At 65.7% G+C, this 26,482-nt stretch overlaps 7 protein-coding genes across 7 annotated transcripts in view; 3 read left to right on the top strand and 4 right to left on the bottom strand.

Moving 5' to 3' along the window:
- Positions 1-1,645: 1,645 nt before the first annotated feature.
- EMIHUDRAFT_436099 (hypothetical protein) lies at positions 1,646-3,312 on the bottom strand. The gene is made up of 4 exons (XM_005771965.1): positions 2,825-3,312; positions 2,264-2,792; positions 2,174-2,191; positions 1,646-2,121 (listed from the first exon to the last, which is right to left on the bottom strand). Exons 1-2 carry the CDS (start codon positions 3,254-3,256, stop codon positions 2,307-2,309), a joined length of 918 nt encoding a protein of 305 aa, XP_005772022.1. The 5' UTR covers positions 3,257-3,312; the 3' UTR covers positions 1,646-2,121; positions 2,174-2,191; positions 2,264-2,306.
- Positions 3,313-5,604: 2,292 nt separating this feature from the next.
- Positions 5,605-8,299, top strand: EMIHUDRAFT_310679 (hypothetical protein; the record flags this gene model as incomplete). The annotated part of the gene is made up of 10 exons (XM_005771966.1): positions 5,605-5,999; positions 6,207-6,282; positions 6,466-6,507; positions 6,758-6,828; positions 6,987-7,060; positions 7,351-7,385; positions 7,470-7,514; positions 7,656-7,789; positions 8,036-8,072; positions 8,156-8,299. The coding sequence occupies 10 exons, from the start codon at positions 5,605-5,607 to the stop codon at positions 8,297-8,299; spliced, it is 1,053 nt and encodes a 350-aa protein (XP_005772023.1).
- Positions 8,300-8,599: 300 nt separating this feature from the next.
- EMIHUDRAFT_209224 (hypothetical protein) lies at positions 8,600-10,233 on the bottom strand (the record flags this gene model as incomplete). Its single annotated transcript, XM_005771967.1, has 6 exons — positions 8,600-8,974; positions 9,045-9,115; positions 9,221-9,255; positions 9,324-9,475; positions 9,555-10,010; positions 10,087-10,233. 6 exons carry the CDS (start codon positions 10,231-10,233, stop codon positions 8,600-8,602), a joined length of 1,236 nt encoding a protein of 411 aa, XP_005772024.1.
- A 267-nt stretch (positions 10,234-10,500) lies between these two features.
- On the top strand, positions 10,501-21,814 carry EMIHUDRAFT_451175 (hypothetical protein; the record flags this gene model as incomplete). The annotated part of the gene is made up of 28 exons (XM_005771968.1): positions 10,501-10,676; positions 10,748-11,258; positions 11,700-11,766; positions 11,892-12,094; positions 12,457-12,529; positions 13,056-13,151; positions 13,373-13,431; positions 13,486-13,746; positions 14,528-14,649; positions 15,584-15,922; positions 16,116-16,177; positions 16,210-16,279; positions 16,353-16,491; positions 16,703-16,804; positions 17,006-17,316; positions 17,517-17,578; positions 17,643-17,862; positions 17,970-18,065; positions 18,462-18,669; positions 18,808-18,880; positions 19,127-19,181; positions 19,338-19,461; positions 19,543-19,677; positions 20,217-20,393; positions 20,591-20,731; positions 20,808-20,864; positions 20,931-21,227; positions 21,341-21,814. 28 exons carry the CDS (start codon positions 10,501-10,503, stop codon positions 21,812-21,814), a joined length of 4,710 nt encoding a protein of 1,569 aa, XP_005772025.1.
- Positions 21,815-23,561: 1,747 nt separating this feature from the next.
- Positions 23,562-24,065, bottom strand: EMIHUDRAFT_65619 (hypothetical protein; the record flags this gene model as incomplete). Its single annotated transcript, XM_005771969.1, has 1 exon — positions 23,562-24,065. A coding segment is annotated over one exon (504 nt), but the record flags the coding sequence as incomplete, so codon positions are not given.
- A 766-nt stretch (positions 24,066-24,831) lies between these two features.
- EMIHUDRAFT_209227 (hypothetical protein) lies at positions 24,832-25,331 on the bottom strand (the record flags this gene model as incomplete). The annotated part of the gene is made up of 2 exons (XM_005771970.1): positions 24,832-25,132; positions 25,309-25,331. 2 exons carry the CDS (start codon positions 25,329-25,331, stop codon positions 24,832-24,834), a joined length of 324 nt encoding a protein of 107 aa, XP_005772027.1.
- Positions 25,332-25,704: 373 nt separating this feature from the next.
- Positions 25,705-26,482, top strand: part of EMIHUDRAFT_310680 (hypothetical protein) — a gene marked incomplete at both ends in the record, with an annotated part of 1,258 nt that continues 480 nt past the window's right edge. The window contains 3 exons of the mRNA XM_005771971.1: positions 25,705-25,710; positions 25,897-26,110; positions 26,215-26,338. Coding sequence (XP_005772028.1) covers positions 25,705-25,710; positions 25,897-26,110; positions 26,215-26,338 — 344 coding nt within the window. The remainder of the gene's footprint in view (positions 25,711-25,896; positions 26,111-26,214; positions 26,339-26,482) is intronic.

Consider the following 26,482-nt stretch of genomic DNA (forward strand, 5'->3'; position numbering starts at 1 on the left):
CCAGGCCCCCCAGGAGAGCCCGGGGCAACCGGGGGGGAGGCCGAGCCTGGGGACTTGGGGAAGGGGGGGGCCTCCTTTGGGGGGGGGAGGGGGGTTTCGACTAAACCCCCCCCTGTGGTGGTCCCGGTTTTTTGGGGCGCAATTTCCCATGGGTTTCACCCCAATTTGGGGGTTTTACCCAACCTTTAACCGGTCGGGGGGGTGGGTTAATTAAAAAAGGGCGGGGACCCCAGCCAGGGGGTTTCTCCTTTTGGCCCCCCCCCCCAAAAAAAAAAAAAGGTGCCAAAAATTTTCAAAAGTTTTTTCCGGGGGGGGGGGGGGCCCCCCCCCCCTTCCCCCAGGGGGGGCCGCACTTTGTTCGCCGGTCCCCCCCCGGCAATTTAAAAGTAAGGGCGGCCCCCCCCCCCAGCACGAAGAAGAAGCTTTTTGTTTTTGGGGGGGGTGGGGCCCCCCCCCCCCAGCAGCAGCGTTTTGTTGCTGGGGGGGTCCCCCCCCCCCCCCCCCCAGCAGCAGCGCTCTGCTGCTGGGGGGTGCTGGCATCTCTGTACAAGACAGCAGTTGTAAGTAAGTACGGTTAGCGTTCCAGTGGCGAGAATTTATGGTCAGTCACATCTTACAAACGCCAGCACTCGACACGACGAAGGTGAGAGAGAGAGAAGGTGTATTGGGCTCGAAGGCGCGGTGAACACAACCGACTGCCTCGAGCGTACCGCTAAAACAACACGAGCCGAGGTGGGAGGGGGGACGGCGGCGAAGAGGCGGGAGAGCTGGGTCCAGTGCCTTCTGCTGCTGGGGAGGTCGGGACCCCCCCCCCCCCCCTAGCAGCAGGGATGACTTTAGATGTGCAGGGGGGGCAGCGAGCAATGTGCGGCCGCTCTTGGTGTCCAGTCCGAGCCTGACTGTAACGCCTTTCTATCAATCAATCAGATCGTGAGAGAGAGAGAGAGAGTTTGTATCGTGAGTGAGTGAGAGAGAGATTGTTGTTTTTGAGTGAGTGAGTATTCTTAATACGAAACCACGACGACAAACGAAGAAGAAAGTGTTAGAGCTGATTGGTATTGCTAAAAATCTCTCTCTCAAACGACGAGTCCACGAGAGACGAGAGCACACACTCTCACCGGATCAAGTTCTCATCTTGACTTCCCACGAATAGTTCTCTTAACGAACTGTTTTGTTGTCTCCGGAGAGGAGGCGCACGCAGAGGAGGGCTCCCCCTCCTGTGACGCCTGAACTCTCTGTGGGACTGTGTGGTGTTGGGCGGGAAGGGGAGACAAGAGTGCCCAAAGAACGCAGCGCTGCCTCCCGTCCGCGAGGCGATCGTGATTGTGTTGAGGACCTCTCAACTCCTCACGACACATGAGGACCTCTGCCTTGTCCTCAGTCACGGCACATTTCATGGACAAGAGACACCCGGTCCCGGAGCTTTGTGCACGCGACGGGCGTTGGGCGGCGGGAGAACCGTGATATACATCAAAGTGCTACGTTGGCCGGAAGAATGGCTCCTCGACGCGGGGGACCACATGTTGAGGACCTCTGCCTGAGGACCTCTCGCGGCAATCACACCATTTTCGTGACTCGCTTCCTCTACCTACAATGCTCCATGGGACCATGGCAGACACTCCCAAAGGTGGTGTGGGCTTTTAGATTTTCTTTTATTTGTTTGATGAAGTGAAACACAAACCGAATTCTTTTATTTCGCGGTTCGAAGTCCTTGCCGCCATGCTGCTTCTGCTGTCGGCAACGGCGACCGTCCAGCGGCCGATCCAGCGTCCCAAGGTATCGCACGTGCTGCTGCGCGCCTCCGTCAACGGCGAAGAGGCGCTTCGTTGTGCGCCTTGCGACGTCCGCATCCTCGGCGCAACAGCAAGTCCGATCATACAGCGCACAGCGCAAGTTGCCGCAGGCCAGATCATTGCTCGATATAAGGAGGAGCGTTGCGTGTTTATGCAGAGCGTGGCCGGCCTCGCCAAGCGACCTGCGTCGGCTGCTTCGGGATCTGCACGCGACGCTGCCGTCGAGCTCCTCCTTGCGCTTACACTGAACCTGCCCTGTTGGGTCTTGCTGGGTGTCCTCGTGGGATGTGAAAATGCTCTGATTTCGTAGCATGGGGGAGAAGAGATCCTTGAACGATATCGGTGTCGAAACACCGCTCTGACAGCGCTCACAGCTGATCAGAGAAAACAAAAGTAAAGCAAGCGCGGAAGCGCCCGACTCGGGACCACCCCAGACAGCAGACTCGCATTGGGGAGTTTACAGTTTTCGCTCCCTGCGCGACAGCGCTCCGTCAATCACAATCTCCCACGCCGTCATTGCACCACTACTCGACAGATGACACCGGGCGTGCCCACGGCAGCGCCGTGCATGCTAGATACTAGACACCCGGCCGGGGCTCCGACCGCCGCTCGCGCCCGCCAGCGCTGCGCGCGACGGCGCCAAACTCCTCCGACGAGGTGGCCGAGCCGAGGGCCTGCCCCTACTTGCGCGAGTTGACGACGAGGCAGAGGGGGAGGCAGATGAGGAGGACGACGAAGCCGCAGACCTGGAGGGCGTACGACCACGAGCGGCCGCACTCCAAGTCGGCGTCGTCCAGCGCCTCGCAGGCGTTCGACTCCCACAGCGCAAACGGCACGACCGAAAGCACCGCCGCCGCGGCGACGAGGGCGGCGGTGAGGCAGGGCTTGGGCCGCCTGGAGCAGGAGCCGTGGCAGGCGAGCACAAAGGCGACGAACACAAGCAGAACCGTCAAGATCGACGCCGCCTCCGCGCCCGCGATCCAGGGCTTGAGCGTGGCCTCGGAGTTGCCGCCAAAGCACTTGTCATCAATGCAGGTATCGCCGCCGGCGCAGTCGTCGTCGTCGTCGCAGGAGGGCGTCTCCCAGGCGATGCTGCGGGCGTAGGCGCAGAGAGAGTTGTCAAGGTAGTCCTGGCCTGACGTGGGCGACGAGACGTACTCGCAATGGTAGGAAACCACGTCCGAGCAAGACCACTTGTCGCCGCCAGCGAGTGTGATGAAAGCATTGGCCGCGTCGCAGGTGTCGTCGTTGAGGTATCCGCCAACGCCCCAGATGCCAAAGCCGGCCGTATAGCCCCATTTCCTGCCAAAAAATGTGCCATCTTTCGGGAATTCGACGCTTCCGGCGCTGAACGCAGGAAGAGCGCATGCCACGACCACGAAGAGAAAGCTGACGAGGAGAAGGACGGCGGCGACGCACATGCGGCGCTTGTTGATCGACTCGCTGCGCGACTGCACCTGCATCGTTGACGGAGCGGTGAAAGCGGAGCGGCGGTGTCCTGTCAATCGCTCCTTGGGCTCTGCCGCTCCCTGAGTTTTCTTTTTCTTCAAAGCGGTACAAAAGTCGATCGTGCCCTTGCGCCTATGTGCCGTATGTGTTGTCGCCGAGCTCCACACTGCGATAATCAGAAGACCCGAGCACCTATCCGCCCTATATCATTAGTGTCGGCGCGGTAAAATTCTTGCCAGGCTGTTCCCTCGCCTTGGCTGTTTTTGTTGATTTTTAGCAATACCAAACAAGTTGTGTTTGTTGTTGCTTGGCTGTGGTACAATAAATAAATAAATACAACGGACATCCCAAGCTAGGGCTGGGTCGAGGACAGACACGTCCCCACCTTTGCAGGATTTTGCAAAAGCGAGGGGGGAGGGCGCATCGCCGCGCGGAGAGGGCTGGGCACAGGGCACAGGGGATCTCTCTCGCATAGGATATGCACTCGGCGGCACGAGGGCAAGGCTGGGCGTCCTATGTTTGTGCTCCCCCCCGGACCCCTCGCTCTCGGGCACTACTATCCATCTGACCACTCTTCGACGGGGCTTGGCGAGCGGCCGCGCTGCGGGGCAGGGCTGGTGAGAATGGGCTCTGGCCACTTGCCCGTGCGGTTGTAACCGCGCATCAGCCGAACGGAGGCCTCGACCGCCCCTCGCGGCAAGCTCTCGAGCATCTCGAGCAGCTCACCCGCCGCCATCGCCGCCTCGAAACAGCCAGTATGTATGTATGAGCCAGTGCGCGCCGCCGGGTGGATTATTTTATGAGAGCGCCTTCGTTGTTAATAGTACAAACCCAATGGTCCTCTGCGAGCGGTCCTTCGTTGCAGTCGCACACACGCACACGCCACGCCGCACCGCGCGCCCGCCCACCGCCCCGCCCAGGCGGGAAAGAGATGAGGAGATGGGACAGCGAAGGAGGAAGCACAAGCACGTATGGGAGGGTTCAGTAATGCGCCACGCTGCCCGGCGTCTCTCACTTTCCGGGACAGCCCCGCCCTTGTGAGGCAGGAAAGTGACGGCTACCCCGTACGCCCTGCAGCCTGCTACCCCGACGCCGACCGCCCATTCTCCCCTCCTCGTTCCCCCCTCGAATGCTCCGGACCCCGACAAGCCGCCCGTCGTTGGGCCTCTGCCCCGCACGCTCCCGCCCCTCTGCCCCTCACACACACCCAGGCCCGACATGCACATACAAGACAAACCCGGCGTCCTGCTCTCAAAAGAAAAGAAAAAATGGGAAGGAGGAGACCAGCGGGGGAGACTCCCCGCCTATGCAACACCCCAGAGAGGGGCTGCCATCGCCGAAGCTGTGCTTAAGCATAACTCCCAAACCCGCAGCGGCCCGGGGGGCCTTGGGGGCAGCCTGCCGGACCGCTGTTGCACGGGGCCAAGCACCGGAAGATGAGTGGAATTGATGGATTGGGCCGTCGTCCGTGCCTCCCCTCTATACGTCAGAGTGGGACCTACGCCGCGCCGGGTAAGGGGCGCGCCCGGTCCTCGACGGAGCCGCGCGCCCCAAACGACCCAGGCGGCGAGTAGTCGTCCTCGAACCTTCGACTCGTAGTCGCCCGTGGTCAGCGCCCCTCCTCCCTCGCCCGTCCCTACTCGTACTGCTCTCGAGGCGCCCGCGGCATCTCGCCGCCCATCTTCGGCCACGCGTTGTAGTCGAAGATGGCGGCGTTGCGCCTCGCGACGATGGTCGAGTGCACTTGCAGGAAGCGCTTGCGCTCGCTACTGACCCGCCATCGTTCGCTGTCGGAGGGGTACGCCTTAGCGGCCTTGATGTCGAAGTTGGTGTTGAACCACGTCGCCGCCTCGTGCCCGATGCCGCCACGCGTGCTCGCCGCCCACGTCATAAAGTCGCAGTTTTTGGCGTCGCACGCCGCTGCCTTGGCCTTCCGCTTCGTCGCCTCGGCGTAGTCGGTGGCTAGGCGCTTGCCGCTCGCCAGCGGGCGCAGCCTGTCATGGTGCACCGCGGTGACGCACGTGCCGTCGTACACCACGGCGCGTGCCGACTCTGCATAGTTGCCGAAGACGCCGTCGCCCCGCTGGTACGGGTTGGTGTCCGGATCGTGCGCCCGCGTCGGGTCCCTGCAGCCGAGCCTCACCTCCATGACCTTTGCCGAGGCGCCGAAGGCGCGGGCGACGTTCGTGACGTGAGTGTTGAGGGATGCGTGCCCCGTGGCCAACCAGCCGCCGTAGTTGCATCCGTCCCAGTGCGTGCCGCTGAGGTGCTCGAAGAGCGACAGCGTGCGCGATTATTTTATTCTTCCCTCGCGGCTCCACCGACGACTGCCTTCGCCGACCTGCCGCCTGGACGCTGTTTCATGCGCACCCTCGTCAGCACGGCCGCGCTCACGACTGCTGCCGTGGGTCGCTCCACGATCCCGTCCGCCGGCGCGCTCAAGCCGTGGGGCGCGAGCGAGCGCGACGAGTGGCGGACCTCTCGCAAGGTCGTCCGCTCCTACCGCGAGGAGGTGCTGACCAAGCTCGAGCCGCTGGCGGAGCGGTGGGAGGTCGAGAAGTACGGCGCGCTCTCACAGGACCCGGAGCGCTTCCCGCTCTACTCGGTCCGCAGTCGCCGCTGGGAGGCGAGCCGTCCGAGCGTGCTCATCACGGGAGGAGTGCACGGCTACGAGACGTCGGGCGTGCAGGGCGCACTGCTCTTCCTCCAGAGCGCGGCCGCCGCGTACAGCGAGAGCTTCAACCTGCTCGTCGTCCCGTGCGTGGGCTTGGGGCCGCTGGGACATGCTGTCCAGGACTGGTGTTAAATTGACACGCCCGAGACTTGTCCCCAGGTGCGTCAGCCCGCGGGCCGCCGGGACATGTGCACGACACGTCCGTGACACGTCCCTCGTCCACAGGTGCGTGAGGCCGCTGGAAGATGTTCAGGACACACGTCCGTGACATGTCCGAGAGATGTCCCCAGGTGCGTCAGCCCGTGGGGCTACGAGACGATCCAGCGCTGGAACGCGCAGGCGGGCGCGATCCAGAGCCGTCGCGCTGTAGCCACTCACCTCTCCTCTGTACTCACTGCAGTCGGCCAGCGCATTAGTTCGGACACTCACAGTTCGCGCGCTGTGGAATGGCGGGGAATAGCGCGCAGGGGTGGAACCGCACGCGAGGGGCGGCGCGGCCTGGCGCAGGGCGCAGTTCACGCGTCCCGTTTGCCGCGTGCGCCACCGCAGGCGGTCGACCCGAACCGCAGCTTCAACCCGCGGGGCGAGGTTGTGGCCGGCCGGTCCTTCAACCCCGAGGCGCGCCGCATGCTGCACGGGGGACGCCGGCTCTCTCTTATTGCTCATGACTAACTCCTGACACATTGGTGCCTCGAGGCGGCCAATCGAGGAGGTCTGCCACGGAGTCCGTGGCAACGGAGTCGGCTGACGCCGCGGCGGCCCCTTCCCTCAGGCGGCCTCGCGCCTACAAAAGAAAGACTAACGCGGGCCGCTTTCTTGTTTAGGTGCCCCCTTCCCTCAGGCGGCCACGGAGGAGTCTGCGGCCCTTCTCTCGCACCTCGAGGCGCTCGGAGGAAGGGACGGCCGATTCCTGTGCGCCACGTCGCCCTGCCGAGAGTTGGGCGTGTCGCTACTCCGAGAGATGGTTGGTGCTGGCTGGCGTTCTCAGGCGCCGCACAACCCGCCGACCAGCGTCTGTTGTTCGGTGGCATAGGGTGTGTGACACGCCTCGTCGCCACCACTCGTCCCAGGTGCCACATCGACTTGCACGAGACGACGGACACCGATGAGTCCGAGTTCCGACCGGCTAAGGCGACGCCTCCTTGTCTCTCTCTCTCGGCCCTCTCCCGGCCGTCTCTCGGCCATCTCTAGGCGATCTCCCGGCCATCTCTCGGCTGCATCTCGGCTATAGCCAGGCATCAGTGAATCTGAATCTGAATCTGAATCTCGGCGCACGCTCCCTCGCACAGGCGGCGCGCGACGGCGTCGCATTTGAGCCCGGCAACCCCCCCCCCCCCCCTCCACCACCACCACCACCCCTCCCCCCACCCCCTGGCCGGCCTCTGAGTCGCCCTCTCGCCTCCCCACCCGACCCTCTCCCGCACCTTCCGACAGGTACCATTCCAGACGGGTTCTACCTCGTCGCCGACGTGACCAGCCCGCGCCTCCCCACGCAGGCCCGGGCCCTTCCCCTGGACCCTTCCCCTGGACCCTTCCCTGGCCCTTTCGCGAAGGTGACCAACCCGCGGCTCGACTGGCACGCCGCCATCATCGACGCCGTGCGGCGGCGGACGCACGCTCGCGCTGAGGTGCGAGCAGCGCCTCGTCACACCTCGAGCCGTGAACAGGTGGTCACGCACCAGACGTACTAGTACGACGAGGCATGAGCAGCGCCTCGTCACACCTCGAGCCGTGAACAGGTGAGGCGGGTGACGCACATCGCGCCCGCCGACCCGGACGGCACAATCATCGGCGAGCCGGTGCTCCAGGAGGGCGTGATTGGCATCCCTTCGCCGCGCAGCCTCGGCCTCTGCGCCGGCGCGACCCGCCCGCCGTACCCACGACGCGTCCACGACACACACACGACACTCCCACGACACGCACACAACACTCCCACGACACTCCCACAACACGCCCACAACACACTTCACGACACGCCCACAACACGCCCACAACACTCCCACGACACTCCCACGACACTCCCACGACACGCCCACGACACGCCCACGACGCGTCCACGACGCGTCCACGACACGCCCACGACGCGTCCAGACGTGCCCGTGCGAAACGCGTCGTGCAGGGGTGACCGACGCGCCGTACGCGACGACGACGGAGGTGTGCTGCCACCGACTCTGCCGGAGGCGGACCCGGTGACACGTCCGGCCACACGTCCACCACATGTCGGCGACACGCCCCGCAGGTGTACCCCGACTCTCCGAAGGCGGACGCCGACATCTGCAACCGCGCGCAGGTCGCCGCCATCACCTCCGCCCTCGACTTCCTCCTGGCGGAGCGCCGCGCCGGCGGCGGCGCGGGAGGGGCGGCGGCGAAGGCTGAGCTTTAGGCGCAGGGTGGGCGGTAAGTCGCTCTCTCCGTACATGTCTAGTGGCAGCCAGCACGCAGCAGCTTTATTATTTCAGTTTTGGAGATTAGTTTGGGCGAGCGCGCGGGCGTATTTGCAGGCAGCGCAAAAACACATTCACATACGGGCTAGGACGGGCTTGTTCTCTGCCTTCGATCCAGAGGATCGGCTCTCGCGAGACCTCCCTTGTAAAAAAGTAGAATTAGACACAGAAGAGCACACAACCACACATGGGCTCAGAGCCTCAGGGGGTTGGGGCGCCTCCTCATTGCTCATATCGCACTACACGTTTGCAACCTCTAGCAAGACGCGCACGGCCGCCTCCACTCCCCCCGCCCGCTCCAGCCCAGCCGCAACGGCCTTGGCCTTTGAGGCGTACTCGCCACCCAGCACCTCCTCCACCGCCCGCCTGACGGCGGCTTGGTAGCTCGACACGACCGCAGCCTCCTCTTCGGCCTCTGCGCCGTCCGCCAGTGCCGCCGGCCGGTCCACAGCGACGCCCCATCCTTGCGCCACCACCTTGGCCGCGTTGGTCACCTGATCGCCAAAGCCAGGGCAGACCACCACTGGCGTGCCAACAGCCGCGCTCTCCATGAGCGAGTTTTGCCCGCCGTTCGTGACAAAGAGCACCGGGCGAGCCTTGCGCAGCAAGTCAACCTAGGCATCGCTTGCGGTGTAAAAGCGTCTCTTCACGCCTCTAGCAACACACGGTCTTGTCGAGGTCCACCTGCGGCCACGAGCTGGCGCTGAGCGAGTTGCTGGGTACGTCGATGCCCTCAAAGGCAGCCGGCTGTGGGCCTGCGCGCCGTGGAAAGTGGACACATGGACATGGACATGGCATACAGAATGGACATGGAAGGACTGACAAGTGCGTGGCCTTGCGACACGACGATGAGGGGCGACGCGGCGCCATTTTGAGGGCCGTTGGGACCCAGCGCCTCGAATACGGCGCGGTAGACCGCCTGATGTAGCAATCCCGTCACACTCGTTGCTACGTCACGAACACCGCGCCTCTCTTGCCGCGCTGCAGCTCGCCTGGCAGAGCTGCCGCCCGGTGATGGCGCTGCCGCTCGTCGCGGTCCAGCCGTGGCTCTCATCGTCCGAGGTGACGACAGTGCCCAGGGACACGTAGACGATCATGCGCGCGGCGGTCGTAGCCTAAAAGCAGCAGCGTGAACCTGTACTTTTTCGTGTGACTTTGCAACAGGCACGACCCTGATTCTGCCGCCTCCGCCACGCGCGCCATCAGCGCCTCCGTGGCTGGTGGGGAGGAGTCGGCCTCCGAGCCGCCTGCGTGAAGCATCCCTCCAGCCCGCTTTGCGCCGGCAACGTCCAGCAGGGGGCCCACGTACACAAACTTCTTTCCAACCTTGCTGTAGTACTCCTCGTCGCGTTTGCTCACCGGGTCGGCCAGCTCGGGCGTTGTCGTGACGAGGTTCGTCGCCGCATAGTAGTCGCAGATGAGCGGCAGGCCAGTCTCGGTGTTCAGCGTGAGCTCTGGCAACCCCATCTCCGCCTTGAGCGCCTCCACTGCCTTGAGGTTGGGCTCACTCCCCTTAATAGCAGCGATCAGCGCATCCGAGGATGGCGCTCCTGGCGTCGAGGCGATGGCGGCGTCGAAGAATCCCGGCCCGGCGGCCGTCAGGAGAGAGACGTCGGGGATGGCAAGCTTGACGCTGGCAAAGTGAGCGACCTACCGGGCCGGACCCATCTTTCCGCGTGCAGCCGCCTCTTATTGAGCTCGGGCTTGCGCTAGCCTGCGACAGCACTGGGCAGTAGACGACGAGGTCTGGACCGCGAGATTGCAGCCAGCGGACGTACGCCGGCAGGAGCCGCTGCGCGGCGATGCTTCCAAAGTTGAGCGCCCAGGGAGCCGCGGCGCCGTACTCGGTGAGCGTCGCCTTTCGATGCAGCATGCTGCGCGTTTACCACGAGAGTCCATGCCAGTAAAATTGGATCTCGAGACCTCGAGAGAAGGCCGCCCGCAGTGCCCAAGTCAAGAGTTTTAGGTTTGTTGTTGGCAAATCAAGACACAGAGCTCACACAGGATCACAGTGTGGTAAAAGCCGTTTTTCTTTTTTCGGCCGCTCGCCTGGGCTCCGCCGACGAGCTTCATACTCCTCGACACTCATAAACGGTTTATTTTTTCCTTGGCCCGCGCCTAACATTCGCGGCCCTCTCGCATGATCATCAACCCGAACCACCAGCATCTGAATGAGTCGACTGAGGACCTCGACGGCACGGAGCTAGCCACCGCCGCCGCGGCTGCGCTGAGCGGGCAGCGCACATCGGTCGACTCGCCTCCCGCCGCTGACGGCCCAGATCCGCCTCGCAACCCGCGGCCGCCTACCGACATGCGGTGCCCGTTGCCACCGTTCCCTCCTTCTCTTTCTGTTTGCATGTCCGACCCCCGTGCGCGTGCGCGTGTAGGGCCCAGTCCTTCAACGACGACCTGCTGCCCGAGCGGAGGAGAGAGATGACCGGCGCGCCTGCGGACGCGAGGACACGGCCGCGCCGCCGACCGACGCCGGCGAGCCTGGGCAACGTGTACGAGAAGCGGTACCACGAGACGGTCATCTCGGTGGCGATCTCGGCGGACGACAGCTTTTTCGCCGCGGGAGGAGCCGGCCGCAAGGCGATGGTCTGGCGCGTCGAGGACGGCGAGCTGTTCGCCTCGTTCGAGACGCGCGACACGATCACCTCGATCGCCTTTGTGGGCGACGCGCTGCTGGCGGGCACCTTTGACAAGCGGCTGCATGGCTTCTCGCTGCGCATCAGCGCCGCGAGCGAGCAGGGCGGCGCCGGCGAGCGGTCTCTCTTCAACCAAGAGCTGTTCAGCGAGTCCTTCCCAGGCCAGGTCACCGCCATCTCCTGCGCCACCGACTCCGCCGACCGAGGCAGCGAGAGCGCGCTCATTGCCGTCGGAGGCACCGACCGCAACGTGATCCTGTACACCACCCGCGCCGCCGCCACGCCGAAAGAGCCCCCCGAGTACGCCGCCGCCAGCGGCGGCGGCGGCGGCGGCGGCAGTGGCAGCGGCGGCAGTGGCAGCGGAGGCGGCGGAGGAGGCGGCGGCTTCGGCGCGCGTGGTCGCGCGCCGCCGCTCCCTTTCCCCCTCGATCTGCCGGCGCGGGGGCAGGGGCGTCTTCCTGGCGGGCTCGAGGTGTGAAGAGACGCTGTTCACACCTCCTAGGCGCGGGGGCAGGGGCGTCTTCCTGGCGGGCTCGAGGTCGCGGCGCGTATCAAGGCGAGATTACCCGAGATTGCCCGAGGTTGCCCGAGATTGCCCGAGGTTGCCCGAGATTGCTCGCGGCGCGCATCAAGGCGCGCAAGAGACGGCGTGTGTTGGTCCACCGGTCCACCCTCCCTGCACACTGAACAGGCGCAAGGCGACGTGCTCGCGGTGGCGCTCTCCTCGTCTGGCTCGCTGCTCGCCATCGGAGGGGAGTGTGCTGCCCACGTGTTTTTCTTTTTAGCGGGCTGTTTTCTTTTCCCTAGGCTCGCTGCTCGCCATCGGAGGGGAGTGTACTGCGCACGTGTTTTTCTTTTTTAGCCACCGTTCTCTTTTCCCTAGGCTCGCTGCTCGCCATCGGAGGGGAGTGGAACCTGGCGGAGGTGCACGCGCTGACCCCGCTCGAGAGCCGGCAGATCGCGACCTTTCGCTTGCGCGCCATCGACGTGGGCGGGGTGGTGCACTCGCTGGCCTTTGCGCCGTTCGCCGACAGCGCCGGCCCCGCCTCGGGCTTCTCGCCGCCTCCCTCCCCCGCCCCCTTTTCGGTGTGGGGCTCGCTGCACTCCCGCCCGCCGCCCGCCGCCGCCGCCGCCCCCGACCTACTCCGCCTCGCCATCGGCTCGTCCGACGCGACGCACACGTGGAGAATCCAAGTCGGCAGAGCTGTGAACAGCGTCTCTTCACACCTCTTGCTGTGAGCAGGCACACGTGGAGAATCCAAGTCGGCGCGCAGGCACGCGCCGCTATCGACGCCGGCGCGCGCAACTCGGCCGCCGACGCCGCCGCGCGCCGGCCGAGGACGCCGCCGCCGAGCCCGCCGAAGCAGCGGCGGGCGCGGAGACGCGGAGGCGACGCAGGCGCGCCTCACTTCGAGCCTCTCCTCACGACGCCGCACACGGCGAGGCAGGGCGGCGTCGCCTTCTCCGGCGACGGCGAGACGCTCGCCATCGCCGGCGAGCATGCCGTCACGCTGCTCGACTGTCATTATTATTATTATTATTATTGTTATTATTATTATTATTAGGCGAGCACGCCGTCACGCTGCTCGACTACTACTACTACTACTACTACTACTACTACTACTACTATTATTAGGCGAGCACGCCGTCACGCTGCTCGACTCGGACACGGGCGCGACGGTGCGGCAGGCAAAGCACCGGCGCAGGCTGCGCTGCGTCGCCCTCTCGTCGGACGGCGGGCTACCCTAGAGGACCCGAGATGACCCGAGATGGCCCGAGAGGACCCGAGATGGCCCGAGATGACCCGAGATGACCCGAGATGCGCCCTCCCGTCGGACGGCGGGCTGCTCGATATCTCCCCACATCTCCCCACATCTCCCCACATCTCCCCACATCTCCCCATATGCCCTCTCGTCGGACGGCGGGCTGCGGGTGTGGCTATCGCGGCGGTTTCGGCCAGCCCTGAGTGAGTCAGACGCCGACTAGGCGGGCTGCTGCTCGTGGGGGGCGAACCCTCCCCTACCCTCACATGAACAAATCCCCCCAGGCGGGCTGCTGCTCGTGGGAGGCTTCGACCAGCTCGTCCGCATGTACCCGGTGCAGACGCGCACCGACGATGAGCCAATGAGTCATGGACTGGTCGGTACACGACCATCAGTCATCAACAGGTGCGGGCGGGCACCGACTTTGTGGTCTACAAGGGCCTCTCCACGAGCGGGGGAGGGGGCGTCGGCGCGAGCTTGGGCGGCTCCTCCTCGCTCACCTCCTTTGTTGGCGGCGGCGGCGGCCCGCGCGGCACCGTTTACCTCGAGGCGATGGCCGTGGCTCTGTCCGCGTGCAGCTCGCTTGTGGTGCTGGCCGGAGGGCTTAAGGGCGGCGACATCGGCTATGTCTCCGTCTTCGACGCGCGGGCCGACGGGCCGGTCTGCTCCCCCGAGTAAGCAGCCGTGAATGAGCCGAATGAATGCACTGAGCAGGCGCGGACGGACGAGCTGGTCTGCTCCTTGCGCGCCACCAAGCAGGTGCGCGTCGCGACGTTCTCTGCGGACGGCCGCTTCCTCGCCTTCGGCGGCTTCGACGAGCGAGTCACCATCATCACACACCTGCCGGTCCGAGGCCGCGACGGGGAGATCGAGCGGCTCTCGCTGCACGAGCTGACGGCGCGGCTCTCCGGCGCCGCGAGGGGAGGCGACGCGTCGGAGCCCCCTGCTATGACTCGCGTCGCCCCCTCACTAGTGGTTGGCTAACAGGCGACGCGTCGGAGCCCCCCTCGCCCGACGGCGACGGCGCGGCGCGCTCTCCCGCGACGCGGAAGAGCGCGCCCACCGTCATCAGCGGCTCCCCGCCCGCCCTCGGCCGAGACTCGTCCGACTTCAGCGCGCCCCTCCGCCTCTACCGCGCGTCCTCAGTGAATGAGTGAATTAGTGAATGAATTAATTAATCAATAGGCGCGCCCCTCCGCCTCTACCGCGCGTCGCTCGCCGACGGCAGCGACGCCGCCCGCCCGTCCGACGAGGCGGGAGATGCCTCGAGATAGCGCGCGAGATTCGTCGAGATAGCGCGCGAGATGACTCGAGATAGCGCGCGAGATGACTCGAGATAGCGCGCGAGATTCCTCGAGATCACCGGCGAGATTCCTCGGGATTGCGGCGAGCGACGAGCTTCGCGCCCCCCCAGGCGGCCAGCGATGAGCATCTACCCTCGAGGAATCTCGCCGGTAATCTCGAGGAATCTCGTCGCTCGGTAGGCGGCCAGCGATGAGCAGGTGTCGCCCAAGAGCTGCGCCGCGCCCGCCTCGCTGCGGCCAACCACGGCGTCGCTCCCCCGCTCGCCGCTAAACCGCGCGCCGTCGCTGCTCGCGCCCCTAGAAGCGAAGCGCGTATTCCAACTAGCAACTGGCGAGAGGGCAGCGATTCCGCTGCATTCGGCCGTCCCCCGCTGCACTCGCTGTGTCTGTGTCGCTCGTAGCGTCACACCGTCGCTCGTTCGACTCTCCAGTACCGCCCCCCGGCCGGCGAGGATTTCCTCGGCACACTCAGGCTTGCGCCGGCCAAGGAGCCCCCGCCCGACTTGCCGGCCGCCGAGGAGTGCTCGCGCACGCTCGACTTCAGCGCGTCCGCCCGCCGCCCCGCCTTCATCTGGTCGCTCAGCTTCTCGGGCAGCAGGCCGAGACACTTCCGAGACACGTCCGAGACACTTCCGAGACACGTCCGAGACACTTCCTAGACGCGTCCGAGACACGTCCGAGACACGTCCGAGACACGTCCGAGACACTTCCGAGACACGTCCCACACGCAAGAGCCTCCGTGTAGGCGCCGCCGCTCGGCCGACGCCGGGGAAGGAAGCGACGAAGACGAGTCCGGCCGCGACGGGCCGTCCGCTTTCGCTGTCGCTTCGTGGGACGGCTCCGCACACATCTACCACGTCTCCAAGGAGGGGACCTTCTCGCTCGCTTGCCGCATCGGCCGGTCGGACCGCGTGTACTGCGTCTCCCTCTCGGTGAGCGGCGGAATCGGCTGTGATCTCGGGGGATCTCCGGTGATCTCGGGGGATCTCGGCTGTGATCTCGGGGGATCTCGGCGGATCTCGGCTGTGATCTCGGCTGTGATCTCGGCTGTGATCTCGGGTGTGGTCTCGGCTGTGATCTCGGGTGTGATCTCGGGTGTGAGCTCGGGTGTGATCTCGGCTGTGATCTCGGGTGTGATCTCGGGTGATCTCGGGTGTGAGCTCGGGTGTGAGCTCGGCAGGTGAGCGGCGGCCTCGTCGCTGTCGGAGGCCGCGACTCTGCCATCGGGCTGTACGACATCCGGCCGGATCGCCGCCCGCCCTCGCGCGGCGGTCTGGCGGGGCTGCGCGAGCCGTCGCTGTCGGACTCCTTCTCGCCGTCCGCCGGCTGCGCGCCCTCGGGAGGCACGGGTCGCGGGGCGGGCGCGGCGGGCCGCGGTTCGTCTCTCGGCGCGGACGAGCTGGAGCCGCTCTGGCTGGCGCAGTGCAACGAGTTTGTGTGCGCACGCTCTCGCCTATGGGTTCGGGTACTGTGGGGGGAGGGTAAGCCACGCATTCGTGTGCCCACAGGTACGCGTGCGCGCTCTCGCACGAGGCGACCGCGCCGCGCTTCTGCGTGCACGGCGGGCCGGACAAGCAGCTGACCGTGCGTGACGCGTCCACCGGCCGCGTGCTGCACGAGCTCCCCATCGGAGGGACGGTGTGGTGCCTGTCGATTGGCCCCGCGAACCGGTGCGCGGTGTCGGGCGAGTTCCAGCTGGTGCAGGTCGTCGACCTCGAGAGCGCTGGCCTCGTCCTCTCGCTGCCCCACACGGGCGAGAACCCGTCCTACTCGGTGGCGCTGACAGAGTCGGCGGTCATCTACACGCAGGAGAACACGTGCGTCCGCTACGGGAGAGACGGCTCGACGTACGGCTGGGGCGACCCTTCCTAGACACCTCCTAGACACCTCCCAGACACCTCCTAGACACCTCCTGGACACCTCCCAGACACCTCCTAGACACCTCCTAGACACCTCCCAGACACCTCCTAGACACCTCCTAGACACCTCCCAGACACCTCCTAGACACCTCCTAGACACCTCCTACTAGACACTTCCTAGAGACGGCTCGACGTACGGCTGGGGCGACTTGCCCTTCCGCGGCGCCGGCCAGTTGGTCAGGGGTGAATGGACGCATGCATGCATGGTCAACTAGGTGACTTGCCCTCGTACGCGGCGCTAGCCAAGCTCGTCCGCATGCCGATGGCCAAGAACATCCACGCGGGGTGGGCGGCGCCGTCACCCTACCCCCACAGTACCCAGCCCCAGTCACCCGACCCCCGCAGTACCCGTACCAAGGTGGGCGTCGCTCCGCTCGCTCGCGCTGCTGCAGCCGTGGCTGATCAACTGCCGCGAGCAGAGCAGCGGAGCAACCTTCCTCCAGCTCGCAGTCACGCACGGCGTGGACGGGGCGATGCTGGACACTCTGCTGGCCGAGGCGAGAGGACCCGAGAGGGCGCGAGATTGCGCGAGATTGCGCGAGATGAGCCGAGATGCTGGACACGCTGCTGGCCGAGGCGAGAGGACCCGAGAGGGCGCGAGATTGCGCGAGATTGCGCGAGAGGAGCCGAGAGGAGCCGAGATGCGCCGAGACGCTGCCTCGCCTCACCGAGATTGTGCGAGATCACCGAGATTGTGCGAGATGGCAGGTGCCGATCATCGGGCTGCTGCGCGCGCACCACCCGGAGCGAGTCGGGGGCGGCGCGGCCTCAGCTTGGCACGCGGCGCTCGACCAGCGGTCCGACATCTGGGTGTCGCGCCTCGTGCAGGCGGTGGTGAGCTGTGGACGGCGTCTCTTCACGGCGGTGGTGTGAACAGGTGTCGCGCCTCGTGCAGGCGGTGGTGAGCTGTGGACGGCGTCTCTTCACGGCGGTGGTGTGAACAGGTGTCGCGCCTCGTGCAGGCGGTGGTGAGCTGTGGACGGCGTCTCTTCACGGCGGTGGTGTGAACAGGTGTCGCGCCTCGTGCAGGCGGTGGTGAGCGGGCGGGTGTACGCCACGCCCGCCGCCATGTCTCCCATCGCAGAGACGTTTGGCGCGCTCGCGCGGAAGTTCCCGCGGCAGTACCTCCGCCTCCTCTCGGAGATGCCTCTGGCCTTCGAGGACTCGTGCAGGCTCCGCTCGCCGCACACGCGCCGGCTGCAGGTCGAGGTCTGCGGCTCGCGCAGGTTTCTGCTCGACGGGTGGTGGGAGGACCACTACGCCGCCTCGGGGCTCAACTTTGGCTTCTCGCCGCGCGCGCTGCTCGCCTGGGCGCACTCATGGACCGCCGCACCTAGAAGAAGAAGAGCGTCACAGCCCACCCAGTAGCAGACGGAGGCGGGCTCCTCACCGTCCAGCCTGCTCGGCGGTCTCCAGCCGTAGCCACTGCACTCGCCTCCCTCCCAGCCACTTGGCGCTCTGAAGGCTTACGCTGCACAGCGCCGTCTCCCCCGCCCCCGAGGCCGGTGTCTTCAGCTCGTAGGATCGCGGAGCCGGACAAGCTTCGCCGCCGCACGATCTATGCCGACGGCGGGCTCCGCGCAGGCAACTCTGGCCGCGGGGAGCGGCGGCGTGAACAGCGTCTCTTCACACCCCCTGCTGTGGATAGGCAACTCTGGCCGCGGGGAGCAGTGGTGGTCGGTGGAGGCCCTCGTCTGCTCGCTGCTGGTGCGGCTGCGCGACTGCTGGGTCGCGTGTTGCTGCGCAGTTTGCCGCCGCTGCTGCGAGGAGGAGGAGGCGGCCGATTCGCCCGGAGGGCAGCGGGGGGGCGGCGGGGGCAGAGGCGGAGGCTTGCGCACGACGGGCGGAGCTAGCGCGGGGCAGTACAGGCGCGGGCCCGTGGAGGGGCGGGGGGAGAGGGCAATCTCGTGCAATCTCGGGCAATCTCGGGCAATCTCGGGCAATCTCGAGTCCTCTCGCTTGCGGTGCCGCCCAGGCCTGTGGAGGGCGGCGCCGCCTCCTCGCCGCACCACAAGGTTGGAAGCCTCTTCCGCTCGCTCGCGCTGCTGCAGGGCGCCGTCGACCAGCAGAGGCGCCCGCCCGCCCCGCAGAGATCCCCCCTCCCCCCAGATCTCCCAAGCAGAGGCGCCCGCCAGCACACACCGCATACACCACACACACCGCACACCACACACCACACACAGCACACACCAAAGATGCGCCACCGCAGTGCCACCCTCCCACACCGCCCGAGGCGGCGCGGCACCGCCGAACAGGCCCTCCCCGTTACCCCACACATCCCGAGATTACCCGAGATTACCCCAAGAGTACCCCAGAGTACCAGTGGCGACACGAGAGTGTGCACCGGCCGCCAGGCTCTCCCCGAGATCACCCGAGATGACCCGAGATGACCCGAGATGACCCCAGAGGACACGAGAGGACACCAGATGGCCCGAGAGGACCCGAGAGTGCCAGCACCGGCCGCCAGGTCCGGCTACGCCGTGCTCACCGAGTCAACCCCCCCTCCCTCCTCCCGGAGACGCAAGCGCGGCGCCGACGGCACCACCACGCACGAGCGCAAGGGGGGCCGCTCGCCGCCCCTCCTCTCGCGTGACGCCTCCGCCGTCTCCGACCCCGCCTCCGCCTCCTCCAACGCCTCGGCCGCCGAGATGGCGGCCGTGGCGCGCGTGCAGCAGGTTCCCCTTCTGCCCGCCCCCACCCTCGTCGTCGTCGTCGACGGCGTGGTCGGCGCGACTGCTCCTCTTGTCGCGTGGACGCAGGTCCCCTTTTGTGAGTTTGCCATATCTCCCCATATCTCCCCATATCTCCCGCAGGTCCCCTTTTGTGAGTTTGCCGGCTTCGCCACCAACCACCTCGCACTCATCGTCGACGCGTCCATCGCCACCGGCGACATGCATGAGACACTTCCTAGACACTTCCTAGACACCTCCTAGACACTTCCTAGACACCGGCGACATGAGACTACCCGATATTCCACGAGATTACCCGAGATCCATCGCGACCGGCGACATGCATCGCCTTCAAGCCGCCGTCGGGAGGCAGTGAGGGGTAGACAGTGAGGGTTGGAGACAGGCGACCGCACCGTCTTTAGACATTGAGCAGTGAGGGGTAGACAGTGAGGGTTGGAGACAGGCGACCGCACCGTCTTCAAGTCGCCGTCGGTCGAGGCCCTCCTCCACTTCAAGTGGCGCGCCTTCGGCTCCGTCATCTGGCGGCTGCACGCGCGCGGGACACGTCCACGACATGTCCACGACACGTCCCCCAGGCGCGCCTTCGGCTCCGTCCTCTGGCGGCTGCACGCGCGCGGGACACGTCCACGACATGTCCACGACACGTCCCCCAGGCGCGCCTTCGGCTCCGTCATCTGGTGGCTGCACACGGCGCTCTGGCTCTCGTACACGCTCGCGACCGCCGTCTTTGCGTACGCCGCGACGTACTACTTCACAGACTCGCAGTCGGCATGGAAGGAGACCCGCGTCTCGCCCCCGCCCGCGCCCCGCTCCGCCAACGGAGCGGTGTGGCTCACCCCGTCCCTCCCCGGCGGGTAGGCGATGCCTTTCTCGTTCCGCGCCCCGTACGACTACTTCATGGACGAGGACGCCCCACTGATGGACGAGCTGCAGGACTGCGCCAAGAAGTTTGGCTTCCCGCTTCTTCCCAAGCCGCCGGGCGGCCAGCGGACGGAGCGCGCCCCGAGACACTTCCTAGACACCTCCTAGGCACCTCCTAGACACCTCCTAGACACCTCCTAGACACCTCCTAGACACCTCCTAGACACCTCCCAGACACCTCCTAGACACCTCCCAGACACCTCCCAGACACCTCCCAGACACCTCCGAGACACCTCCTAGACACCTCCTAGACACCTCCCAGACACCTCCTAGACACCTCCTACTAGACACTTCCCAAGCCGCCGGGGCGGGCAGCGGACGGAGCGCACCCTAGCGGTATATCTCCCCATATCTCCCCAGATCTCGGGCCCTAGAAGCGGAACGCGCATTCTCGTACTGCAACCAGCGCTTCGAGAGGACACGCACTCCGCCGTACTCGGCCGTGTTCCGAGGTTGGCGTCCTCAGCACGTAGGCTGCCCATATCTCCCCATATCTCCCCATATCTCCCCATATCTCCCCATATCTCCCCATATCTCCCGCCCCGAGGCTGGCGGACTCAGCACGTAGGCTGCCCATATCTCCCCACATCTCCCCATATCTCCCCATGTAGGCGCGCGACCACTGCGTCTTCTACCTCATCCTCGCCCTCGTCTCCTCGCTGACCTCGCTCGCCCTCGGCGCCGTCGTCGTCTTCATCAGCACGGCTGTTAGTTCGCAAGGGTCAGCTGTTCTGGGTCTCGCAGGCGTCGTCTTCTTCTTCATCAACACGATGTACATCGTCGTGTCGGTGCGCGAGGGCAAGACGCACCTCTCCTACCAGTACGCGACCAAGGCGGCTTGATGAGAGATGGGGAGAGATGGGGAGATGTGCACCTCTCCTACCGGTGCCAGTACGCGACCGAGGCGGCTTGATGAGGGGGTTAGTGGGGGGGAGGAGGGATCGGCCACCGAGGCCGAGAGACGAGCCCTGCCGTGTGCGACCAGGCGGCCGTCATCCGCTTCTTCTACGTGGTGATGCAGCTGCTGGGCCTCGCCGTGGTCCATTTCGGCGCCTCCATGGACCAGGGGCTGCTCGGCCCCGAGGTCACACGCATGCTGCTCGCGATTGGGATGGGGCTGCAGTGGGTGGAGCCGATCCGCATCCTCACGCGCCACCCCGAGTTGACGAAGCAGTTGATTCGTTTCATGACGAGTGAACTAGGTGGAGCTGATCCGCATCCTCACGCGCCACCCCGAGTTCGGCGAGCTGTACCAGATGGCGAGAAGCGCCCTTCTCGCAGAGACGCCCCTCGCGGCCGGCGGTGAGCGCCGTCTGGCGGGGTAGGTGATCGAGACCTTCTCGCAGACGCGGTACTTCATCTACTTCATGCTGATGGTGACGTGCATGGGCTCGCTCACGCTCGGGCTGCTGCTCTTCGACGTGCACACCGTCATCGACTACCCGCCCGACATGGACTACTCGTCCGAGATGCTGCTGCTCGACGAAAAGTACGAGCAGACCGCGACGGGCACCATCGACCTGTGGTACAACTTTGGCGACATCTTCCGCTCGTTCCACTCGACGATCGACATCTTCTTCTTCGGCACCAAGAGCGACGCCGTCGAGTCCGCCCTCCTCGAGGTGCCCCCGCGCATACCTCCCCCATATCTCCCCCTCTCTCATGGTCCGCCCTCTCCTCGAGGTGCATATCTCCCCATATCTCCCCACATCTCGTGGTCCGCCCTCTCCTCGAGGTGCTGCCCGCGCGCTACATCGCGATGGGCCTCCAGATCTTCAGCCAGGTCGTGCTGCTCAACCTGCTGATCGCAAAGATCAACGACGCCTACGCAAAGATCAAGGCGCCGTCGCCCGTCGGACTGTTCTTACTGTTCTCGGCGTCTCACCCTGTTCTGTCGTTCTCGCAGGCGTCGTCGCTCCTCTCCTCCAACTTCCAGCAGGCGCTCATCCTCATCGAGTACGAGATCATCGCCCAGGCCCTCTTCTCCACCCGCGGCGGCCGCTGGCCGCGCTGGCTGCACATCTGCATGCCGCCGGCCGAGCCGCCCGAGCGGGACCGGATCACCGACCTGCACGAGGAGCTGCAGACGGTGCGCGAGGCGAACGCGCGCCTCGAGGCGGCGCTCGAGGCGATCGCGGCGGGGCAGGCGACGCAGGAGGCGTCGATGCGGCGGCTCGAGGCGCTCGTCCGGGCGGCGGCGGAAAGCTAGTAGGAGGCGGCGAGGCGAGCCCGGGCGAGGGAGTTCTCAGTTCAGGCTTCAGGGGCCCGTGGGCGACAGATCTGCAACGGTGAACGGGGATTGACGTTCGTCCTTCTGCGTTTCGTTCTTTCCGTGGGCAATCTGGTAGACGTATCTCTCTGTTTTTTACTCTGTCGTGGCACACGAAGAGGAGTACTCTCCCGAGCTCACAAATCGGGCCGATAGTCATATAAAAAAGCGGCCGTCGAGTGAATTGGGCAGACATTGGTAGGGCAGAGTGCGAGCCGCCGTGGTTTCGTGTGCGCCGTGTGGCGCCCCGCACACGGGCTGCGCGCTGGCGCTGTCCAATTTGTGGATCCATACGATACCTCACGTTATCAAACCTTCTGCACAACGTCGCAACCCTATTGATGTCGTGAGACGTGACGTGTGCGACTGCGCCGTGGCCGCGGCGCCTGGCCGGGGTGGCCCGACGGAGGTCATGATGCGCTCCCCGCCTCTCCGCTCCGCGCTCCGCCTCCGCGGGGGTCCCTGCCGGCTCCCCGTTGCACTAACTACAGAATATTACCCCCCCCCCCCCCCTCTCCCCCCCTTCACGCCCCCTCGCGCCCCTTGCCATCCCCTAGAGAGTAGTGGAGTTGGGTGAGCAACCTGGAGATATGTGCGAGGTATCGAGCGCGCATTCCAACAACACGGGCCCGCCCAGGATAGTCGGGGTGACGGGATGTCGAGTGGAGGCGGGGGGGGGCACAGCGACCTAGTGAGCAGCACCCTTGACGCGGGATACTTGGACTCGGTGCCGCGAGGATGACCAAACGAGAGGTCACAGAGGGCCAGCTTAAAAGCCCGGGACGAACTGGGCGAGGTAGCCCTTGGCGACGCTAACGACGTTGGCCTTGGCATCCTCCTTCGCGTCGCTCGCCGCTCCCTCGGCCTTCTCGAATGCGGCTGCCGCGTACTGCTGGCCGCGCGTCCCGCCGTGCTCCTTTGCCATTTGCAGGGCCTTGTCTTTGCCGCGCAGGTAGCCGCTCTTGCTCAGGCGGCTCACCTCCTCGGTGTCCACCGTGTGCTCGTACAGCTCCGGGTGCGTCCTGACGTTCCAGGTCACGTCGCTGACCGTGCCTGTGCCGCTCTTGCGGCGCGGGCACGAGTGCATGTGCTTGACCGTCCCCGCGGCTTTCTTCTCCTTCACCTCCTCCTCCTCCTCCTCCTGCTCCTCCTCCTTGGTCGGCTTGGCCGCCTTCTTCATTCCCTCTTCCATCTTGTCCATGAGCTCCTCTCCCTTAGGCAACATCTCGCGGACTGAGTCGCCGACGGACTCCACCGATCCGACCTCCGAGGTGACGCTCTTGCACGCGTCTTGGGCAACCTCGACGTAGGAGGGAGTTTTGAGGAAGTCCCAAAAGCCGCGCCAAGTTGCGGAGCGCGGCATGCCATCGGGGCCGACGAGCGACTTGAGAACCTTCAGGTACCGCAAGTAAGCTAGGCCGCCGAAGGTTCCCAGCGATCCGAGGGCCGTCATCAACACGGAGAGGAGGACCTTCCACCATTCCCCGCATTCCTCACCGGGAGGCGGCGGCGAGGGCGGCGGAGTGGGCGGCGGCGAGGGCGGCGGAGTGGGCGGCGGCGAGGGCGGCGGAGTGGGCGGGTAGTTGCACTCCGGAGGGTATTCCGAGCCCGAGGTGCAGGCGTCGGGAAGGGCGGGCAGGGGGCAGGCGAAGTGGTTGGTGCCGCCCAGCCCGCACGAGTACGTTAGCGGCAGGCTGTTGAGCTGCGACGGCACGCTGCCCGAGATGAGGTTGTTGTACAGCTTAAGAAGAGTCAGGTTGTAGAGCATGCTCGTCTCCGCAGGGATGGTGCCCGAGATGGAGTTGTTGTACAGGTAAAGCATGTACAGCTGCGAGAGCTTGCCCGTCTCCGGAGGGATGGTGCCCGAGATGTCATTGTTGGACAGACTAAGCACCCCCAGCTGCGAGAGCTTGCTCGTCTCCGCAGGGATGGTGCCCGAGATGGAGTTTTTGCGCAGCGCAAGCACCCCCAGCTGCGAGAGCTTGCCCGTCTCCGGAGGGATGGTGCCCGAGATGGAGTTGTTGTACAGATCAAACTGCCACAGCTGCGAGAGCTTGCCCGTCTCCGGAGGGATGGTGCCCGAGATGGAGTTGTTCCACAGGTAAAGCTCCACCAGCTGCGAGTTGTCGCCCAGCTGCGGAGGGATCGTCCCCGAGAGCCCTTGATTATGCAGATCCACCCAGGTGCCCATGAAGTTGCCGTCGCACAGCGACGTGCCGTACACGCCGGTAGGGCAGCCGAAGGAGCACGGCGCGTTGTTGTTGCAGATCGTGCCCGCAGCCTCGCAGCGATCCGCCAGCAGGAGGAGCGCGAGCGGGGCGAGGCGCGGCGCCGAGGAAGAGCAAACCGCCGCCAGCAGCGTAAGAGCGAGTGAGGTTGCCAAGGTCATGGCGGGCGCGTCTTGCGGCTCCGCGATGGCAATATCTGCGGGCGGGAGGGTGCAGGCGGTTCGAGCCGAGGGGGGGCGCGGGGCCGCTGCGGGCGAGCGAGAGCGCATCGCTCGGCGGGAGCGGTGCGGACGCGGCGGGCTCCGCGGGCGATAGGCGTCGCGGGGATCCAGGTGTGCAGCTTGCGGCTGCTATCGTCTGCGCGAGTGGCTTCGTGCATGGCAAACCTTGCCAGGACCACAGCCTCGGCAATCGAGAGGTGAACGTGCCGAGGTGTGGGCGCCCTTTTTAGTTACCAAAAGAGGGCTACACACGGCCCTCTACGCTAGGGCGCCGGCGCCCTACTGGGCGCCCCCCGCTCCCTTCCCCTTAGAGCCCCCCATCCCACTAGCATTCCCCCGCGGTCCCTCGCGGTCGCGCGACGCCGCACCAATGGCAATAATCTCTCTTCCCCAATGGCGCGCTGTGCCTCGTCCGCGAGCGCCGTCCAGAGCTGCACCGAGAGAGAGATTTTTAGAAGCCAACAAGAAATGTGTCACACAGAGTGATTTGCGCTCGGCAGCTTGTCGACTACCAGCCGGAGCCGGAGTCGGAACCGTAGCCGAGATGGTCTTCGAGGGTGTCGAATATGTCATTCGCCTCGCTAGTGGAGCCGGTGCCGCACGAGTCGCGGTCGGAGGAGGAGTCGTCGGAGGAGCGGTGGGACGCCTCGCGCTTGTCGCGCCTGATGCGCTCTGCGAGGGGGCCGGGGTCGTGGTCGTCGTGCTCGAGCGTCGGGTAGGTAGCGCGCCTTGCGACCTTGTCGGCCGAGCTGCCATCCCAGTAGAAGGTGTACCAGTCGCCGCGTGGATAGAACCAAGCGTTGACCAACCTGTACCGTCCGAGAGCGGCCGCCTGAGCGGCCTGAGCGGCCGCCTGAGCAGCCGCCTTTGCAGCAGCCTCCTCGGCTGCAGCCTTCCGCGCCGCCGCCTCTGCGGCCGCTGCAGCGGCCACAGCCGCAGCTTTGGCGTCGCGGGCTTTCTTGTTTTCTTCTTCTCTTGCACCGACAGTCGCTGCAGCGCAAACGGCATCCATTCGCGCGCCGACCACGACGTCTGGGCGTACTGCCACCACGGGCGAGGGCTTAGGTGTATATTGGGCGAGGGCGGTCAATGCACGGAGCTATCCCCTGAAATTCTCTTTTTTGTGCGCGCCAGAAAAAAAGAAAGAAAACAGACAAACCAAGGGAGGGATGGGAGGACGGCACGCCGCCACCACACAGGGATTTTAAGGAGAGGGGTGTGGTGCGCTAGCCGTCGCCCAGAAAGAAAGAAAGAAAACAGACAACCCAAGGGAGGGATGGGAGGACGGCACGCCGCCGTCGCCCCGCTGGGAGATCCATTTGAAATTCTCTTTTTTGTGGGGCAGAGACAGCAGGCGCTGCGAGCAGCTTCACGCGCCGCCATGAAGGTGAGCGCCGCAGCTGCGGCCGCGGCAATAGTAGTGGCGGCGGCGGGCGCCGCCGCCGCACACCGCCCTCTCGCCCATGGCCGGCTCCTGCTCGTCGCTGCGCGCCGTCGCGCGCCGAGCCGGCCGGGGCCCGTTTCTCTCACGTGCTTCTGACCCTGCGTGAGCCCCCCCCGCTCGCGTCCGCAGCTCGTCCGCTTCCTCATGAAGCTCTCCAACGAGACGGTCACCATCGAGCTCAAAAACGGCACGATCGTCAGCGGCACAGTGGCGGGCGTCGACGTCTCGATGAACACGCACTTGAAGCATGTCAAAATGACGCTCAAGGGCGAGCGAAACCCCCGCGCCGCCACCCTCGCCGCTTTTCCGCCACCACCCATCCGCCCCCGCTGGCCTCCTCGCCGTCGCCGCCCCCCTGTCGCCGCCGCCGCCGCCGCCGCCGCCGTCGCCGCCGCCGCCTCCTCCTCCGCCGCCGCTTGCCCTTCTCACGCCTCCCGCCGCGGGCAGGGCGCAACCCGGTGAGCCTGGACACGCTGTCGATCCGCGGCTCCAACGTGCGCTATTTCATCCTTCCCGACTCACTCAACCTCGACACGCTTCTCGTCGACGACACGCCGAAGCTCGTGCAAAAGTGCGCCGCCCCGACCGCTGCACCACCCCGTGGCCTGCGAACCCCCCCCCCCCCCTTTCTCGTGGGGAGGCCGGTCGGGCCCGCTGCCTTCGTGCCTCTGCCCGCGTTGCGGTCAGTGGTGGTTTGCCCTCTGCCCGCTAGCGG

This window comes from Emiliania huxleyi (assembly GCF_000372725.1).
Source record: "Emiliania huxleyi CCMP1516 unplaced genomic scaffold EMIHUscaffold_37, whole genome shotgun sequence".
NCBI classification, from domain to species: Eukaryota; Haptophyta; order Isochrysidales; family Noelaerhabdaceae; genus Emiliania; species Emiliania huxleyi.